Source organism: Necator americanus, chromosome III (assembly GCF_031761385.1).
Source record: "Necator americanus strain Aroian chromosome III, whole genome shotgun sequence".
NCBI lineage: Eukaryota > Metazoa > Nematoda > Chromadorea > Rhabditida > Ancylostomatidae > Necator > Necator americanus.
Genome location: NC_087373.1, coordinates 40,865,829 through 40,887,065, shown reverse-complemented (window position 1 = coordinate 40,887,065; position 21,237 = coordinate 40,865,829). Strand labels below are relative to the sequence as shown.

Sequence of the window (21,237 nt, the reverse complement as noted above, 5' to 3'; positions counted from 1 at the left end):
AGCAGGGAGTGAACTTTGTCAGCACAGCTATCAGGTGTTATCGTTTATAGATAACAAAGCCAGCTGTTTGCTAAGCAACGCCAAAGATCTGTGATATTGAGAAGACGGAGGACTCTTGATTGAATATTGAGAAGCAAAAGAGCACCCTGTTTTCACAGAAATCATCTCCAACAACTAGTATTCTCTGACCATCTGTGTCCTTTGATAAGGCACACCATAGTTCTATTAATATCATACACAGATACGAGACGGGACGACGGGACAATGGGCAGTGAAATGCCGAAGGACGGTAACAGAATGACGTCAATACAGAATGTTTATAATGAAGATGGTGGACATAAGATCAGTAGTTGACAATTATATTGTCGACTGCCAGTGGTCATGTGTGATAAAGAGCACATGAAAACTCCTTCTTAGGAAACTACTCATATTCCTGCAGAACATTCTCGAACTCTGCAAATCTTTTACTTCTGAAAAAAAGAGCTGAAGTTTTTAAGGCTTAAAAGGGCTCCTGAAGCGCTACCTGTCTTTGGATGATGTATTACTACATAACAACTATATTGTAAATACTCACAAGCTACTTACCCAATAAAACTACTCACCGATTATTTGAACGAGTTCTGATGTGCATGTACTATGCGGAAATAGAAATGATTTCTAACAAAACTTCTTCACTTTTTCACAAAGCTTTCGTTCAATTCCCCTCAGAAACGCACCTTAGATGATGTGAAAGTACGAATTCGTAAAGAGCAGAGAATAAAGTGCCTAGCGGAGTCATCCACGTGTGATGCGCCATCGTGTTCGACTTCAGCTAGGGGTCGCTGGGGATTTGTGAAAGCATATGCAGCCTAAACAACGGTCTGCTGGAGCTAGAGGAGGAATCATTTCAGTGGTTTTATCATCGTACACAAGAGTGGCACCAATTTCACGAACCCGGAGGGATTAAATGCTTTGTAGACCCACGGCGGTTTCGAATCATCGACAGTGCAGTCACAGGCCAACCTTTATCCAACCGACTTCACCTATCCTTGAACCATATATTCACGTTATGTGCCTACATTGCAGTGTACCTTTACATGTACATACTTTTATTCAAGTGTAGCTGTATCCGCCAGCGCAGCTGGAACCAGAGCTGGAATATAAGGATTTCTCTTCGGTTTGCACTCAACTTGTCCCTGAATGTTTCGAAGTGATTAATTCCTGGAATTCGGGGTTTTTGAACACGAAATTTTATCAAAGAACGTCTTTCTGCCCTGAACTTCCTGGACGAGTACTGCCCTGACATAATTCCAGTCTACTGACTGACAAATCACACAACACTAGTAGAACGAAACATCATTGTCCTTACGACACTGGGGAGAATTGTGGGGAGAATTGCTCTTGCAATTAAATCCTACAAACATCCGTTTGTTGTTTACTTTATTTTTCGACCGTAGACAGGGATTTTTGTTTGAAAAAGATTCATTCCGTGTCCCAAATGGATGGATGTTCTACTTCTCATGTTTCTATGTAAGGATATATAAGGATTTCTCTTCGGTTTGTTTCTTGTCATTTTTTCGGAGGAAACGTGACAACTACAAATACAAACGAACACTATGAAAAAACCGTCACTAAAGTGCCTAGATTTCGTCCAAGAGGCATACAGAAGATAGGGTTGCGTAATCACCATGAATTGGTGATGATCATTGTTGTCTTCGACAACTGCCACATCTATTCAACACACACACATTCTGCTGTTCTACACGATATTTTCACGTGATTGGGTGTGACCACCAGAGGTGCATGTTGCTACGCCCAATTCATGAAATCCTAGAAAAGCCCACCCCAGTGAACTACGCGATTTACATGCGGCAGCGTTTCGTACTCTCTGCTGCTCTACTCTCCCCATTAACGATTGAATCAGGCAAGTAGGTCAACATGTGCATCAAGGCACCACCCACTCCAATGTATGCGCTCCAATGTGCTTTCGTCTTAAAAACCAACTATAGCCGGTTGTTATTTACCAGAGTTTGTGTCACTCGCAGTCACGGCTCTGTTTCTTACCACTCCCAATCAGTAGATCGATAGTATCAACACAGCTGATGTCCCTCTGACAAGTAGCACTCTCTCTCTCTTGGAGTAGCAACGTACTACAAATTCTTATAACTTCCACTTCATAAATTCTCAATATTATATTCGAGAAACTTTACAGAAACAGCTAAATCCGTTCTATCTCGCAACTCTTTCGCTATTAAGCATCACCCTTGCATGTTTTAAATAGTCAAACATTTTTTTGAACAAATCTATGCAGGAAAATTCTCCTCATCTACTTCCATTACCGTGTCCCAAACAACATTTTATTAACATCCTCAGTGCCCAGTTCATTTCTGTTGCGTCGTGTCGATTGCTCAAAAATTGGTTACTCTTTTCTCGTCCCGTATATCGCGTATGTTAACGCACATCACTGGGACCATCAATGTTTTGGCTATCTGAGTTGATTTATAGCCAATTCAAACCCCATTTCATTTCTTTTGGATCACGAGGTACGCGCGGACTGCTCAAAAATCGGTCACTGTTTTCTCAGCTGTGTATCGTGCATGTCTACGCAGTCCACTGGGACCAGCAGTGTTTTCGTCTATGTCAGCTGGTTTATAATTCAGGTCTGAGTTCCCCCTCCCAACCATATGACTCTCACAATAACAAACTCGATGAGTATTTGAGCTGGCTGTTGAAAACTGTGTAACTGTGGACGACTGCACTATTGCAAGTGTTTGGTTCGATTTGGTCATCTGACAGATCCAACTTCCTTGTCTTCAGTACATTTATCAACGGCAAACACCTTTTTCCTAATTAAGCTTACATCGGAGCAAATTACTAGGATTTGCTATTTCCCTCAAAGCTAATACTTCATTGATGATTTAGAAATGACTTTGACATATCGAATTTATTAAGTCTCCAGTAATAGGTTTTCTTAGCTGAGAATGAATTCTGTCTTTTCCAGTCATAAAAACTGGATCAAAGAAGAATGGAAACTAGAACCAGATCAAAGAAAACTGTTTGCATTCAAATGCTTGCGTACGAAATATTCAAGGAATGTAATTTCCGAGGATTTCGGGCGCAAGCATTTCTGCCCGTTTCCTATCTGTTTACATTCCTTTTCATTTCATTTTATTCTTCACCAATCCAGAAATGGCATAGCTTTGGGCGGGAAACCCTCGCCTAAGTCTGCGGCATCTTGGCTTCGTTTCTTATCCTAGCAACCTATCTGTAACAATTGAATATCTTTCTCAACGTACCACCATCAATTTGGAATAGCTACAATACAACTATGCGGATCGTGTGTCGAAGGCCCCAAACATGTAAAAGTCAACTCCCTAACCCCATACTACGGACCCACAGTTGGTGACAAGCGATTGCATGGTTGATGGTTTGAAGCTGCGCTAGATCAACCAAACTTTTCATCTCTACGGGGCCTATTAAGAGAGGATGATTGAATGTATCGATTAGCACCTGCAAATCAGTACATAGGCCAGAATCGCATTCAAAAAGCACGAACGATTCTAAATTCGAGTCGAATCCCATACGGATTTATTCACGCCAGATACTTCATCCTTTACCCTTTAACTTCATATTGTGTTGTTTCATTGTTTGGATGATATCCTGCACTTATTCTCCAGCAGAGTAAGTTTAATTAGAATTTGTCTTTTAGATTTCTTTACTCTCTCACTGACAACTCGCTTTTCAATACTACTTCGTACAAGTCGAGTACGAGCACTACAAACTTTTGCAAATACAGACCCTATCATAAAAAAAATTTTGCAGTGGATCTGTGTTGCTGCATGCAAGAATGGTTGAAGGAGCAACAATGACACCTGCACTGATAAGGAAAAACACTTTTCCCAGACTTACAAATCTTGGCGGACATGATTTTCGGAAAGAGTATAAAGGTTCCGAGTAAGTTCTTCAGTTTTCCGCTACTCACCTTCTCCGATATCAATGTACATCTAATATTTTTGGAGGCGAAGTGCGCCAATGCCTGCAGAGAACATTTTGTTGCGAATTTTCCTCGTTTCATGAATTCAAGTCATAGAACTAGTCCTTATATATAGGTAACTCACATATTTCTACCACTTCATTCTATTAGTGATTTTGACATTGGAATCAAGAAAATATTGAAGTCTATGCATCATTCTGAGTCTAAAAAAAATAACCACAGTCACGAGTTTGAGAAACTCTTTCTAACACTAAAAAGGACATATTGCTGGACGGGATGAATTTTGTAGAGATTTAGCTGTAGTTGGGTTTCAGATGGAATTAACGGTTCACTAGCCGACACCAAACAATATAAAACTTAGCTTTGCAAATGTGGCGGCATATGGTTTGTAGAAAAAAGGAAGAAATTGAAGGAAAAGAAGAGTGTTTTGATTAAGAATTCTAGAAATTTCTATTCTAATTTTCCTTGCGTCAGAAATCTTAACCATCCGTCGTTATTTGAGGATCGAACGACGATTTCGTCATAGAAAGCTCGACGGTAACGATTCGTGGCGATTCCATAATATGTGGCGTGCTTTCTCGGACTACCTCTTTGGCAGAAAGCAACAGAAGTTTTTATCAGAGGACGATGCGCAGCGCTATTCCTACTTCGAGGTGGGGATTTGTTGTTACACCTATAACACTTTACTGATCATCGTTGACCCAGGAAACTGGCGTTGCCAAATTTTTAAGAGTGTCAATGTCCAAGGCGTAATGCGCCATTTTCCCTTCTAATGATAACTAAAAACATCTACGGCAATGACAACATTACGTCATCGCAGAGGACACAATGATCTTTAAGAGTCATCAACAGGCCAAAACGGGTCCGGTACGTCTTCATAATACAAAATCCATGTTTTACAATAGCCGTAAATATGTTTATGCAATATGTCTACGCATTTTACGTGGTGGACAATCGATTCACGTGAAAGCAACAATGTCAGGAAAGGTCCTTCCCTGACATTGTTGCTTTCACGTGAATCGATTGTCCACCACGTGATCAACAACTTGTTTTGTTAGCTCAGCGCTGAAGAGATCTGTTACGTTTGTGTTGCCTGTGCCCAGGTGCGAATATGTAGGAACGAACTGGAGACACTTTAAACGTAACTAATGAAGTAGTAATGTGTCTATACGGATAGCCATCGAGGTCAGGTAGAAAATCATTTCTGCTTCAAGTCCTTTTGAACATCTAACTTGGTTGCTTTGATCGAAAAAAATAAATGCGGTGTTTGTCCACTTCGTAGCCCTCAGATTCCGATGATTAGTCTAAATCTCTATAATCAACACAAAGTGGTCTTATTTACTACAAATTGCATCCTAAGAGAAAATCTGTTTCTTTCAATGCTATCATCACCTTTACATTTAAAATGAAGCGAAAATGAAGCTCGCAATTCTAAATTTCACAGGTTGATGACAAGAAGTGAAAAGGGATTTACATAAATTTTTCACTCAGACAGATCAACCATCGTACTCAGTCAGCTTTCTCATATCTTGCAGTAGTCTTTTCAATTATCATTTCGGAAAATCCTACATTTCCAGCGACTACCCGTTGAGCTGCTTTTCCAAATACTAAATGGTGTCGACCGTGAAACAGCGTTAAACTGCCGAGCCGTCTGCACCCGATGGCACGAAGCCATCGACAAAATTAAGGCAAAAAATAAGATATTTCCATCATTCGAGGTAAGATCGAAGACCAAAATTTGCATAAATCACTAATAAAGAAAAACATCCAAACGCAAGTCTACAAATAAAAGTGACTCACTTCTTCAGTTGTCCCGACTTGTAATTACTGGCGTACCTCGCAAGGGGCTCGAAATTCGATGTGTGGCGTATGATGCTCAGCGGGCATCAGTGATTGTTATCCCACATTCCATGCTGCGGCGTCGTGCAGATCTTGGATTTAATTTCGGCCAGTTCAAAGTGCAACGAATCGTCCTGAAGGTGATACTTTTTCAAATTTAGAGCAAGGGGAAAATACGGAAACCACTATCTTCAGAATCTCCTCCTAACTGACGAGTTTGTCGACTTCCTACGTATACAACTCTCACACTGCAATCTATCACCACTGGTGCAACTATCTTTACATGGAGTCGATTTCTCGAGTTCAAATTCGCTGACGCTCCACCGTCTTCTTGCATTGGTCGCCAAGAACATTGAGATCTTGGAGGTAAGTTACGCCACCAAATTGTAATTACGAGCGTTCACGGTTGTCCAAATTCACTCAAATGGATCACAGTGATATTGCACCGTTCTAGGTAAATCAGTCTACCGGAATGAGAGCAGATAGTATCACCGACGCACATCTTGCACAATTGGATGCCAAAAAAATCCGTCGTGTCGCTATAGATGGTGTCCGTTTTACACATGCGAAACGTCGGGGAGTGCTGCGAGTCGGCAACGAGTCACTACGTCGTTTTGCTGCACAAAAGAACTTCCCTATACTAGTTTTAGATCGCTGTAGCGTAACTACAAAGACGGTTTGCGATTATACTGAGGTAAATAACCATCATGCGCAATCGCCGACATCTTTTCTCTACCCGTAAATCCTTTCAGGAATGGTTTGCGTCTGCGGCAGAATCAGAAAAGAGTGTTCGATCACAGATCTGTACTGTGAAGAGATGCGCGGCAGTGAAGGGACCACAATTTGAAGTTGAATGTCAGCGCAGAGGATTGCACTGCAAGCGTCGCAGAGGCAGCGGTAGTCTCATCTTGTACAATATTCAAGCTGAGCATGCAAATACGGTAGGTGTTTTAGCATTATACTATTGTAGCACATGCTAATCTCCCAAGTATTATGTGTGTGTACTACTTTTTGAGCAGAACCAAGATTGTTATTGATCTTTATTCTGGCTAACGTTTCGTTATGTGTTTGCTTTTTAAGGAGTTCACCGTGGCGACACAACCCCTTGAAGCGGATGAGCCAAAGAAAGAAGAAGAACAGCAATAGATGTCACAAATCCGCTCAACACTTGGCCCAGCTCTGAATAGTAATCTCCTCAGATGAAGTAAATGGTTTTCTTTATTCCAAGTGAATACGTAAAGTGAAGTTGCACTTCACACTTTTTTTCTACTCATACGGGTCACACGCTTGTGAATAATTGCTATATAATTTCTATAATTGTTAAATTAATTTCACTGACCATTGTAAGATGTTATTCAAACCATATAAACGTACTCCATTACACTGAATGTGATTCTTCTGATGTTTTCTAGAACGATCAGTAAATGTTACATTCGCCGAAACTCTACAACCGATTGACTGCGACTACCGCAAAGATCGAACTTCAGAACCGCGGAAGTTCGAACCTCCTCGAATCGTCACATGTGTGCAGCTTGTCGATTGTCAATGTGAAACAAGGGCTAAGATTGTTAACAGTCTATATAACGGGTAACGTTTCGACGTTGTCGCCTTAGTCAGAGCCTGGAAAGTCTTGACATTTGCAACATATCCCCTCAAATGCCTCATTCAGAACAAGTAATCGTCTCCTAGGATAATACACCGGATCCAACAACCAAAACTGCTCAGATAGTCGTGTTTACCGCAGTAGCCGCGTTGCTTTGTTGTTAGCGGACCTCCGTGTGGTAGATTCGCTCTGATAAAACTAATAAGGATGAGATTTGCATATGACCCCATTGATCAAAACACAGAGCACAGGTCTTGACACAGATCCAGCTCATTAATCACGACTGTGCACTCTTCCTTTCTATTCATTTTTGGATTTCTAGCGTTTTAGCAAATCGCCTTCAAAGTTCTGCGAGTCACAATTTCGGATTCGTACGTTGGGATCATGGCAGCTATGCAGAAAGGAGCATTTTCATGACATTCTCTGCGGTGAGCTCCGAGAGAGGTCGCTGCATTCGAGTGTTTTATCACATTTAGGTGTCCTTTAATGCGAACTAAAAGTGATCCTATAAAACAGCATCTAAATGGAAGACTTGGGAGCTTTTGGTTTTTGGTTCCAGGTGTGATATTTTAGGTGATGTGGACTTGTTCCGGATAAGGCATTTGAGAGGGAATGTTGTAATTGTTTCATCTAGGATTCTGGCCTCTACCGTATCTGGCATTCAAATAGCTACAGGGAAAGGGAGTCAGCAAACTCTACCCACCGTTACGAAGAAGTAAGACATGAATCCTCAACCTCTTGATCAAAGTGGTACATCATTTAAAAAAAAGATTTGGAATCAGATCAGGATTCAAAAAAACCTTGTGCTCTTTCTGTTCTGGGATTTCCACGCTATGCCTCGTATTTTTCTGTTGATTCAACAAAACTTACATATTTATGCTGCTTCAAAAAGCCATACCGTTCCGGCATCTACTCCTGTTTGCCGATCTCCTTTTAGCATTGCTGTGTGAAAGAGTCATAACACCGTGCATTAACACGTCACCTTTCTACAAGTATATCAGTAATTAAGGTACCATATTCCCCGAGATCATCGTCCAAACCTAACGTAGATTATTTGGTCCTAACCATTTGAAAGAACAAAAAATAAAACAACACAAAACCATCACAAAAACAGCTTCTACATTTTCAAACTAAGAAAAAAGAACATCCATGCCTTGAATTCATTTCAAATACGATGAAAAAGTAGACTCTGTCTGTAGTAACATAGTACTAGCAATTGTGCATATAATATTACTCATAAATAACAAACAATTTTATAGAAACGAAACTAGTTGATGCAACAAAAAAAAAACAGCAAGAAATACAGAGTTAATGAACTTAGATACTCGTACAAACAGTTACAAGCGCAAGAAATGTTACCCTAGTTTGCAGCAGCTATACATTTTCCTATGAGAGGACGGACGTATAAGGATTACACAGGAGTCAACAACAGAAACGAATAAAGAACACGAAGGGCACTACATTATAAACTAGAAATGTCCACGTATTTGGCAGACTCCTACACCGTAACACGTTTTGATTGACAAGTTTTTGTTCAATGCAAAATTAACAATACGAAATTCTTCAAGCACCAGAATAAACTCGACCTTTACACATCATCTCTATAAGATTTTCGATTTCTGTAATTCAGCCGACAGCAAAATTCATCTTCTCTAGTTTGATTGTGCTTAACGGGGAAACATACAGAAGGGCACAACTTCTAGAAAAACGTGCCACTCTCACGAAGAAACTAGTTGGCAATAGCAAGGTAGAGGTAAAATACAAGCTCTGTGGCACAGAGATTCTATATCATCATCCCCATTCCCATAACAGGTCGACTGGCGAGCGGCGTCGAGCCGGGAATCGCCTCTGCAAATCTGTGGCGGATAGCAAATCGCACTAGCTCGTCTGCCAATCGGTCTGGACTATCCTCATGTACAGCGTGTCCAACTTTAGGCAAAATAGTATTTTGAAACTTTCCCTGCATCTGAGCAATCTGAAATTCAAATTAGTAACGCAAAAGCCAGTGATAACAAGTAAACGATGATGTTTACCGTGAGATCCTTATCCAGGCGATCCACACCTGCCAACACGAGAAGCTTTGGAGGAGAACATGACAAAAACTTGGCCGACAGTCCTTTGAACCAGCCGACCCAGAAGGGTTCAGTAGCCATCAAATCAACTCGCCAGGTATACTGTAACATCACGAGGATGTTATTTTTTAAACGCGATTATACTTAACATTATATGCTTCGCAATTTCTTGAAATCACACCAACTTTTCCGTCTTTCATTCTTTTGATCTGAGACGGCATAGATATCCTAGCAGCTTTTCGATTCCTTGTTGCACCCGACTGCAGACACCAACCGATCGCTTTTTCCTCGGATTCAAAGGTAGCTGGACGGCCACGAAGGAATGTTGTCTGTGAAGCAGACGAATAATCCATAAATAAACCTTTCCGCAAGCTTGCAAGATTCAACTAATCTATTGACCAAAATTTGTGTTTCTAACAATTTTTGAGGGAATCGACAAGATGAGTGAGACCAGAAGTCAAATTGTTTGTAAACTTTCTTTAAAACCAACGAGGTTGTAAGAAAATAACAAACAATTTGAATTAAAAGAGAACTGATTGCACAAAAATAATAATGATAAAGAAAATGAGAGGACGTGAAGTTCATCAGAAACTGACCATACCACTCAGCGCATCCATAGCAGATCCTTCAACGACATCGATGACAACAAGTCCAACAACATTTGGTATTTCATTCGTAGCCACTGCATGCACTGCTAAAGCGCCGCCCATACTGGAACCCTTCTTTACTTTCAATTACATCAGGATTTGTTTTAAGAAATAGCAAAAGGAACCCTTTACGATTGATAGAACAAAAACTCAAAAGAGATCCGCACAAATTTCAACAAGCATTTGGCTGAGTTACGTTTAACTGAGGTGGTGATTACGATTGTGGGACATTCCTTTTGGGCCGTAAACTCATTTTTGTACTACTCCAGTACCACTACTGCATTCAACCTCGTAACCTCAATCATAGATGCGATGGTGATAGTCGAAGCCGATGCCACGACCTCTTTCACTTTTGGACGGTTGGCGACAGGATCCCTTCACCTTTATACTGTCGGCGAAGAGAATTCTTCAGTTTTGGAGGGATCCTCATCACTTGAGCTGCGCCACATGCGCTAGACCCCCTGCACTCGAGAAGGGTCTGGGTCCTCCCTATTCCACCTATGACCTTGATCGTGTCAGACGTTTCCTATATGAGCTATCTGTGGTAATGATCGTGAGGAATACTCTGGTATTGTCTGCTCAAAACGACATGAACATCGATGTAAATCCGTAAACGGATACGCTCGAAGCGGTGCAGTAGAGCCATCGCGAACGGCAGTGATGAGTAGTGCAAGCCCCGATACTAAGGTGGTTATTGAGGGCATGGTTGCGAACGCTGCGGGCATCCTAACTGTTACTCTCCACTGTACCTCTTCGAACACAGCCGCTTACACAAATGCACCACACTTCATGGCGCTTTACATACAGAAAAAGATGCTAAGAAACTTAGGGAAGGGGGCGAGGGGGCAGTCTGCTCTGCTTTAAAGGCATCACCCCACGAATCTGAGGTGGTGCAGATTTCAGGTGGAGTATTCGTATACGAGATGGGAGACTACGGAGAGGGAGGTGATTTCGTCCATTTCTTCCTAATTGCCGTAAAAAACGGCCCGGAAGATGCGGCGTCGCACAAGACTGGCGCGCTCCAATCGAACCCCTTGTACAAAATGGTGCGCCAAAACGAATGAAGCCGTATCTTCCGGGCCGTTTTTTACAGCAATTAGGAAGAAATGGACGGAATCACCCCTTTCTCCGTAGTCTCCCATCCTGTATACAAATACTCCACCTGAAATCTGCACCACCTCAGATTCGTGGGGTGATGCCTTTAATCTAACTGCACTTAGCGCTGATGGAATCGTTTATAGAGCACAAATTCGCTTTTAACTAGAATTTCCACAAAATTCTAAATCCACAAAATGAGAGCTCACCTGTGTCCAACTACGCAAACAAGAGGAGGTTCTTCGTCGCCATTTTCACAAAAAATTGTTTTGAAGATATTGATGACGTCCCTTAAGAGAACCGTAGTCTTAGTTTGGATATGATGGGTTAGTGTTTTTTTCGATAGTGAAAAGAAGAGATGAACACAATGAACAATTCCCGGCAATATTAGCATTTACCATGATCTCTCAGACAGATACTGCAGGAAAAATTTAGATCAGCACCATGGTCAGGAAAGTACCTACTTGACTTGTCTTTCTGTGGACAAATCCACTTCATCTTGTGTTTGGGTTTGACCGTGCCCTCTCAAATCAGGTGCAAGCAGACGGCATCCTATGCGAGAGCAGAGCTCCAACTAAACGGGAAAAAAGACGGGAATTTGTTTAATTATTGTTCATGTCAGACTATTCAATTATGTCCAAAAATTAGACTCACAGCCAAACACGACCACGTCAGCCCCGAATAGCCTCCGCCGTGCAGGAAATAAAATACCGGTCCAGAGTTCCCCTGAAAAGTACTACAATAAAATAGCAAGGAAACAACACCAATATCTACCAAAATCTTTAAGAAACTAGCCTTTAGATACACACTAAATTTGTCTCCGTCGATATCGACTACACGATTTTCATCGAAGAACTCTTCCCAGGCAAGCGGAGTCACATCACGTGAACGACCTTGTCCTCTTTGTGAAGAAGAGCTTCAAGATAAAGTCAATTCTCTGAGTAAAACAACAGGTTTTAATGTATTGCGCAACACACTAAAACCACTCCGCTCATTAAACGTACCTTCCCGGTGGCGGCAATCCTTTGGAAAGAACTTGTCGTAGTGTTGAACTCATAAACTCTTGTACTCCACAGCAGATGTCAACTAATGCAAACACACAACAATATCAAACACAGTCTGATACTAGACAGAAACTTCAGAATTCATTTAATTCGCCATTAAGGTCTGTATAGCCTCACTCATCCATAACAACAGTGAAAGAAATCCTACTATTTCATGGCGCTTGCACACGATACAAGGGAATTCCAGGGAAGCTCTGCATGAAAACTTTGACTTTATGAAGGAGTAAGCTGCACGACTATTCAAACCGGCACCTTTTTCCATCCCGGACATCGTAAGTGCCACATTCGTAACCGTTAACCAATAAAGTGAATAAAGTGCACGGCGCTGCCAATCCTTATAGAGATGCCCCCACGCGTTCAACTTCAATTTAAAATTCGTTTGAGGTTTATGAACACATGTGCAGCTTCACAATGACTTCCAGGGGTCAGCCGATGAAGCAAGTCTGTGTTTTATCCTCTCAGAAAAGACTAGTACCAATATATCGGCTCCGCAGGATGAAAGGCTTGATTGGCTTCTGAACGAATTGGATGAGTAATGCATTGACTAGGTCAGATTCGAAATTCCGATCGATCATGGAGGTTCAACGGAATATCTTACCGACTGTGCCACAACCGACTTGACCGTTTACCAATACATGAGAGAATTATGCTCAGTAACTAGAAGACCACACAACATCAATGCACTACTTATCCAGTTTTCAACTTAAAAAAAAAAACCAGATCTGATGCCGACTGCAGATTAAGCAGGAATAATACAACTCTCCTGCGCAGCAGCCCAACTCATTCCTAGGCATATTCCTTTAACCTTAGCTATTCAATCATAGCACGTACTTATGGCCCCAGAGTTACTAGAAGCTCTCCCCTCACTTATTGACCAAAGATGAGAAGAATACGTAGAAACATTTGATTATTACTACGCACTGCTGCATTCAAACCCGCCCTCACTCTCTGCGCCCGCGAAATTCAAATGCATCGCTCGAACGTCTCGCAGTGCACCAACAATTCCACTTCACGTTCAGTTCTCTTCATACAAATTTGCTAGTATTTCACCGTTAATATTACGGTTGTTGATTGCAGTGCTCTCCATGATTATGGGATATCTTTACTGTGCCTTCTAAGTCAATCCTCTTACAAGTTGCTCAAATTATCAGTTCCTTCGGTTTTCTACGTAGGAATATCGCTAAGTAGTTGGTACAAGGCTAGTTTATGAGAAGAAGATGCAATCACCAATGTGCAATGTATCACCTAACAATATATACGGAGAACAGCTGAAACAATTGGAACACACAGACATGTAGTTGAATATGTGCAGAGAACTGTTAATATCCCATAGTCACATGATTATCACAAACGTCTGACCGGTAGGTGGACACGTGCACTGGAACTGGAGGACGGATAAGATCTAAAATGGCAACTATAAGTAAGTTCAGCTTTAAAATAATTGTGAATGTCCTTATTTACAAGAGTTACCCAGTCCGTAATGTTCCATAATTTCATTTCAAGGGAAAATACAGAGTACATGAAATTTGCTGAGTTGAGAGTAGGAATTTGCTTTGGTTTCTGGCCTGGTTCATCTCTTTCTGATGTATAATTTGCTTCTGTACTTCGTTCCTATCAACATTAAAGACTTGTTTTTTTCCTTGTTCTTTTCTTCAGATCCCACACTGTTAACCACATTTCCTATAATTGTATCATGACTGCGGTTTCGTACACGATTGAACCTATCAATGGACGAGCTGCTATCCAGAAGAACTTCGCGAGACTTCCCGAACGCGCACCAAATTACTCCAATCGCCATGTCACTCTTAACGAGAGATTTTCTATCATTGGTAGGTTTCAAGCATAAACTAGTCTCATTTGAGTGTTAACCACATTAGAATCAGCTAGCATGCTACAGAACGTGGATACTATCTGAAGCCAGTAGAAGTGACTCATACATCTGAATCTCCACGCGTTAGTCTTGTTTGTACCAACGTTATATCACGAGAAGAAGTGATGGCTAGCACTTTCGCAAAGATGGAGAGGAAACAAGCAGAAGAGCAGCGAAGATTGGCGAAGGTAAGAAACGTCAGAACTTCAACAATATTCTGGTCCTTCTATAAATTAATGTTAATTCTATAAATACCATCTAAAAGCAGATCTTTCAATGATTACTACGACCCAATAACGGTGTTACAGAGCCAAGAAACGTCTCCGGTTATGAGTCCTCCTCGATCCATTGAGTCAGCCTCGCCTTAAATGAGTACTTATTTGCACACATCTTTTTCTTCTTGTGGGATGCATTTTCTCGATTTTATCTTTTTTTTAACGGAGCTTGCTTGCATATCATTTGACACGATGTGTTATTTATAATACTGAATTTGTTACCTCACCAATCAATGACGCCATGTAAATTTTTTGTTGTATGTTTTTGAAGGACAACTCGGAAGCTGGAATGATTTTTTAAATGTTGTCTTACGCAAATCACTCATTTGTTTGATATCCAACTTCGACCCAAATGTGTCGTGAGATGATTTGCTTGGACCATAAAGTAAAACCTCGTTTTACGGTTGAAAAAAATGATTGTAACCTCATCTGTTTATTACTATACATTGCGCATATCGTAAGCAAAGTGTACGAAACGCTAATTTGTGCAGTTTTGTTGAATCTCACGTAGCTCAGGCAAACAATTTTGTTCCTACATATAATGTGTTATTATTGCGCTCATACATTTCTATCTAGTCTCTTATTCTTTGTGCGACAAAAATCATTCTGAAGAGTTATTCAGCAATATAGGAGCTGGAATGAAAGAACGAGTGTTCCCAGCATTACACGTGTAGTTGGTTCGAAGTGAGTAGACGCGAAGCGTGCCATAAAAAATCCCGAGAACAATTCCTGCGTTTTACTGCAATTCATAATCATTGGGGTTTTGGAACGCGTCTTGGCCTATACAATGACTTGCGGGGGCCAGCCGATCATCAAATCAGTGTTTTTATCCTTCTAGACAAGTCTGGTACCAATTTGTTAACCCCGGATGGAAGAAAGGCATGGTTTGCACTAGGGCAGTTTCGAACCATCGACCGCCACAGCGGACCACTTACCGATTACACTACACCGGCCCCTCAACAAAATCTTGTTCATGTCGTGTCTTTTATTTCCTGCTACCTTGTTACAAGTGTTCACGAGACCAAGAAGAACGATACAGGGTAGGTGAACACTTCTTAATGATTCCAGAACATCCTTTCTTGATTTTCCCGTTTTCAAGATTCAGTGCTACACATTGACATTACATAAACTATTAGAAACATCCTCTAAGGTCCTTTTTAAGTAACAATTAAGTTCTAGAAAGTAGGTAAAAAGTAAGTACGTCATCTTAATCTACCTATAACCTATAAAAATCATTAGAACTGGATATAGTTTAATTTCCAAAAATGATAATTTCAATTGTGCAAGAATATCTACCTCGTCACTTTGCATCTTCCCTCCTCGTTTAATTTAATTTCCTTTCGTGATGTTTAATGAAAAAATTGTCTTTTGCCACCACCACCTCTGTTAACGGCTATTGCTTCTACACACTCATATAAACGTACCCGATAATTAGAGTATGTATGGGTTCTTGTTAGCAGCGGTGGCAGGCTTCTTGATCGAGCGCAATGTCGTGAACACGCCGAGACTTTTGCCGAACTTCTTACCATACCACACTAAAACGAAAATACGGTAGTGGTGGCGACACAGTGTACTCAACTATTATAAAACCGATGTTTCGAAATAAATATTTATTTATCTACTAATTTGTCTACTACTGCTATTTACCACCACTATGACCATACACAATAACATAAACGTGAAAACTTAGGTCTAAAAACCGCTTGAAATAAATGAAATGTAAATGACCAGGAATGTAGAGCAAAACAGTTGATTCTCAAGTGCTACCCGAACTAAAACAGCTGTGGTCTTTTCCCTAACTATTATGAACCGCTAGAAATCTGTCAGCACCGGTCCACGTAATATATTAAAAAGCTGCACTTTCAACAAATAATATGATACAGCAACATTCTATCCACAATACACTCAACAATAAAGGTATATCAACGGAAACGAGTAATATGCAGGCATCGGTTCTTCCCACCTAAAAGTTCGTCCTTTATTTTGATCGGTCGAATCACCCGATAGTAGACACCACCACAGTACTGGAACGCGAGTAAGTTTTGCTCCTTGTCATCTGAAATTTGAAAATATTAATTTTACAAGTTGTCAGTGCTATGTGCGATAGGAGTTGCATATTTGATCGTTTGACTATATTAATTTTCATGAGTATTGTAATTATTTGGCTATTTTCATGAAGAACCCACATCGGATTTGCACACTATAGGACTGTGTGTTTCTGCTTATAACATTGCAAAAGAACTTAATGAAAAGTGGGAGTTTTAGGAAATTACTTGAGGTTCTCTTCAGTCTCTACGTCAACTATTTTGCTGCATTTGAAGCTTGATCGAGGTGGTTTTGCGAGTACGGCGCGAATGAGATGATGGAAGAATTTTACATTCAAGAGCACTTTTGCAAGAGTATCGAATAATATACGACAAATTTAAAGGATAAAGAAGATATATGAAATGTGGTGATCTCCAAGGCATTATCCTAGATTACACAAAGAAGGAAAGTGCACGCTTTGTAAAATCGAAACAGATATATTATTTTTATGCCAGGTTTTAAAATAGGTCAAAGTCAAAAAAAATGTTTAGAGACTAGCTGTTAACAAAATCATACAAAATGTAGAATTTCATAAATATGACAATATTCAATAAAATTCACCAAATCTACTGAACCACAGAATTTTCATCGGAACCGAGTAGAATTAAGTAAAGAAAAACGGGAAGGGATCTGAAAGAAACCAGAATTCGATTACACCGCTGAGCTAACTGCTGACTTCGTTCCAAAACACTTTGCTCTCAGCATTTGTTACATAAATTTCGAAACTGCTCATACACTATGTACAATAAACACCAACTTACGTCGAGAACTGTTGATATATCTCATCCAGTTAGAATATTGTGTGTTACTTCCATCAATAAAATGCTGACCGCTGCGACTTCTAAATTTGTTTTAAAATGTGCTCATCATTGTAAAGGAACGGAAAATTTGAATTACCACACCTGAGCTCCCAGCAATATCCATCTTTTTCGGCATCAGAGGCATCATCAATAAGGATTCCTTGATAGGGTCCAAAAACCATTCCAACCTACAATAAAGTTAACGAGTGGAATATGAATTGGATCAATCGATTGGGCAAACCGGAATGCAAGCTTCGGCAAATGCACCCATTCCGGCATTTGGAATCGAAGACGTTTTTATACTTATGAAGGCTGGGGCGGTGTTTCTAGCTCGATCTTCTGGCTTTGAGCTCTTCGCCTAAAGAACAAATTTATGCGGAAGTATATTTCATTGGAAAACAACATTCAGCTGTTTTCAACTCACTGGTTCACGATCTTTGACCCAAAAAAGCGGGTGTTCTTTACACGAAGCGCGATAGTAGCAGTTACATTTATCACAATCTGCAAATTAAGATATAAATTCTTTTGAAAGAAACTAATGTGGTACCGATACAAAAAAGCTCCACTTAAGTCGAGAATGTCCACTTACGAATAAAGTCGTCGCCGTCGGGATCAATATCGGTCTCCTTCAGCGCATTACCAAATGTAGCCGCCTCTTCATCTGAAAACTGAACTGAGACACAGTCGAAAACAAGCTGCTCCAATCAAGCAGAGCTTTTTTGCTAGAAATCCTCCATCTATTCGTAGCAGCGAGTGTTTTCTTGGTTGATTATTTATAAAAAACGAAGACGCACTACTTTTTTCTGATTGTAAATATCTGAGTTTTAAAGAAAATTTGTGTCATTAGTACAGCTAAAACCTAATTGAAAGCAAGCTCGAGCGAATCCAAAACGCAATTGTCATTGAATCAAATGGTAATGCAAGGAGTTTTCTAATTTATAAAGTATCAAAATCTGTGGAGAAATATACCGCGCACACAATTTTGAACATTATTTCTCTTGTTTGCCTAAACCCAAAGCACTGAACCACTTAAAAAAGGTTCTTTAGATTTCAGCTCAACTACGTCTTAACGAAATATCTTTTATCAGTATTTTTGCATGTGAAAAAAGCACATTTGAGAGGTAAAATCATTCAAGGATACATAACCGCTTGTAAACTTGTCAGGTCCCTTTGCATTAATGAAAATCTGTCAATGCATTAACATAAAACTATCAACATAGTAACTCTGTGGTTTTAGCCATATTTGAAAATTACAGACCCAGGAGTCACAATAGTCGTGATACTCATGTTTAAACAACGGTTCAGAGTTACATACTTGTTAGTTCATGGACGACCAAGTACTTTTCTGGCAATGGAGCTCCACGTGGCAGTTGAACAATCCTCATATTTATACTGTAGCAGTCGATACACATGTGGTTTTCCTGGGAGAAAAAAACATAACAAATGTGTGATAAGTTTATCTTCGAGAGAACGAACATGGTCGAATTCAGATTCTTTCAAAAAAAAACAAGAGGAAAAGAAGTTATAAGTAACTACAGTGAATCAAGATGTCTATCACTTTCAATAAATGACAGTTCTTTGCGAGAAATCAATTCAAAAAGGTATATTCGAAATTTTGAGTTACATACCTGAACAACTTCATCAGCTTCTGGGGAGCTCTCATCACTTCCATAATCCAATCCTGGGATTTGGAAAGTGGTCATAAAAGGGATCTACTCCTGAAATGGTCCTCTGAGGTATTTCCTTAGAACTTTGCAGCAAACAAAGATAGAAAAATCTGCCCACCTCACAAAAGCAGCCTAATCGATGGCTTGAATTTTTTCAAGAAAAAGATTGAAAAGACAGCGAGTTGCACACTGCTGCACGAAAGAAAAGAAAAATCAATTCAATCCTGACCTAGAGCTCAAGTTGCAAAATAAAGAGTTCTGTAAGCCGTGAAGTTGTGCAGTTACGCATCAAACCAGGATTGTACGACAGGAGACAGTGTAAGGGATTGCCGGGAGCGAAGATGATTTTTTAAAATTTGGATTGGTTAGGGACATTAGTGATCCCGCCGTTCCAACAAATGTTCTCTTATTATTATGAGATCTTATTGAATGTCACTTTAGCATCGCTTTCTCACTACATTTGGTGATTTTTTTAGTGAACCAGTGGGTTGTAAAGGATGTGATCTGCGTGGTTATTTGTCAGTCGTGTTTCATTTTTACTTCTGATTTCAGTCTCAAAGTGATATGGTTTAAACTGACGGGGAAGGGGGGAGGAGGAGGGGTGCACTCGGTGCCCCCCTTATTTCTCGAAGTAAATAATCAAATCATTCGGGCCCTAAGGCATAAGCTTTAGTTTTAGAGGATCTGTGACATGTTAACTTAAGTGACTAAGAGAAAAAAGTAAGAGCTTCGGGAAGTAAGGGCGCCACTGAGTGGCCACCCAACGACGTTTTCCCCGCGATATGTTTGACCATTTGTTTTTGGCCAATTACATATGCAGGTAGTATGAGGTCGGCATACAGAAGAAAGAAAATGTTAATCTTACTTAGAATGACAGAGTGCGATTTAAAATTGAATACTAGGATATCTTTAGTCGACGTGAAATAATTCCTATCTGCTTGCTCTTTTGACTTCCGATCTGCTCAATTTCTCACTGACATGTCTACTTCCGACGCTTATGTCGAGGAAATTTTATTATCTTTTGTGTAAATATATGTTATTGCACACTAGTACTTTATGTTTTGCATTCATTCTGCTTCTAGTTCTTACGTCCTGATAAGGATTTCTAAGAGAATGCACTATGCCATACCATTGTTTATAGCTAACACATCAGAAGATTCTCGTTATTAAATTGTTTCTTTTTTCCTTGGTACCCAAAATTTATTTCTGCGCTCTATGGTTGCTGTAAACCAAAACTAATGCAAAGCCTGGAGTGACTAAAAAAATCTTGAAATTCTCACTGTTTTTTTTTTAATTCGCATCTTTGAAGTTGGGCATATGGCGCGTGAAGAAACATTTGTGCCACTTTAAAAAAACAATTGGCCGCTGTCACGTGCTAACCCTTCAAGATCGCTAATAACAAGAACGATCTACTATTTTTAATATGTGGATCTTCGAGCGAAAGAGGTCGATCGGTGTGGTCGAGTTTTAGTCGGGACAGCCTGTCACGTGGACTTTCGCATTACACTGCAGTCCATGGCTGGCATCTTCCAACGATTTTTCTTTGAGAGTAGTGCTTTTCCCTTCAGAAATACTATCTGTTAGCCATCCTTTCCGTTTTCATCTCTCCTGCGCTTATTCTAATATCCGGGAAAGAAAAAAAAACGCAATGAGACCAAATATGCTTTATTAGGATTAATTTTGCCGCGAAACTTGATTAGGTCAAGGCAATAACACTCTTTCACTGTTTTTTTTTTCGTATTATGAAGATATGACTTTATTTCGTTACATCAGTAACCTTTATCAAGAAGATTACACTAGTCACATATGATGTTACTGTTTCTAGCGTTATATGGATACGTTATACATCTTTTTGTTTACATCGGAAACTGCGTCTTCCTTGGTTGTATTTAAAATTCTGTTTGATGAGTGCAGCTTTATTTGTAATGTTTTCTGGCACACAAAAATATGTCCAAAGATAGTACGATTTGTGACATACGAGACAGCAATATCCAAAAACCACTGAAAAATAACTTTTCCTTCGTCCTATTTTGTGCTATTTTCTGCAGATTTTTTTTTGGAACTTCTGAAAACCCAATAAAATATCTTGTCTTCTCCCAAATATCGTGGACTAGACACGGTAGAAAAGCCGAATTAATTTTATGCAAATTTAGTTGTTAGAAAAATTCATGTCACTTGAAACTTGGCTAGTTTCATGTGATAATGAGTTCTTGCCATCCTTGCTAACCCTTTTCATTATCGTTACGT

At 40.0% G+C, this 21,237-nt stretch overlaps 4 protein-coding genes across 4 annotated transcripts; 2 read left to right on the top strand and 2 right to left on the bottom strand.

The window, feature by feature from the left end:
• Positions 1–3,826: 3,826 nt before the first annotated feature.
• RB195_012482 (uncharacterized protein) lies at positions 3,827–6,958 on the top strand (the record flags this gene model as incomplete). The annotated part of the gene is made up of 8 exons (XM_064194354.1): positions 3,827–3,933; positions 4,476–4,626; positions 5,551–5,691; positions 5,782–5,952; positions 6,008–6,178; positions 6,267–6,506; positions 6,565–6,753; positions 6,893–6,958. 8 exons carry the CDS (start codon positions 3,827–3,829, stop codon positions 6,956–6,958), a joined length of 1,236 nt encoding a protein of 411 aa, XP_064051937.1.
• A 2,240-nt stretch (positions 6,959–9,198) lies between these two features.
• RB195_012481 (uncharacterized protein) lies at positions 9,199–13,587 on the bottom strand (the record flags this gene model as incomplete). The annotated part of the gene is made up of 10 exons (XM_064194353.1): positions 9,199–9,390; positions 9,449–9,589; positions 9,673–9,816; positions 10,084–10,198; positions 11,439–11,519; positions 11,694–11,803; positions 11,884–11,955; positions 12,025–12,145; positions 12,234–12,315; positions 13,539–13,587. 10 exons carry the CDS (start codon positions 13,585–13,587, stop codon positions 9,199–9,201), a joined length of 1,107 nt encoding a protein of 368 aa, XP_064051936.1.
• A 399-nt stretch (positions 13,588–13,986) lies between these two features.
• RB195_012480 (uncharacterized protein) lies at positions 13,987–14,531 on the top strand (the record flags this gene model as incomplete). The annotated part of the gene is made up of 3 exons (XM_064194352.1): positions 13,987–14,122; positions 14,191–14,351; positions 14,472–14,531. 3 exons carry the CDS (start codon positions 13,987–13,989, stop codon positions 14,529–14,531), a joined length of 357 nt encoding a protein of 118 aa, XP_064051935.1.
• A 1,338-nt stretch (positions 14,532–15,869) lies between these two features.
• On the bottom strand, positions 15,870–19,026 carry RB195_012479 (uncharacterized protein; the record flags this gene model as incomplete). The annotated part of the gene is made up of 9 exons (XM_013438108.2): positions 15,870–15,973; positions 16,402–16,494; positions 17,285–17,364; positions 17,426–17,511; positions 17,565–17,681; positions 17,748–17,824; positions 17,913–17,984; positions 18,639–18,744; positions 18,952–19,026. 9 exons carry the CDS (start codon positions 19,024–19,026, stop codon positions 15,870–15,872), a joined length of 810 nt encoding a protein of 269 aa, XP_013293562.1.
• Between the last annotated feature and the right edge of the window lie 2,211 nt (positions 19,027–21,237).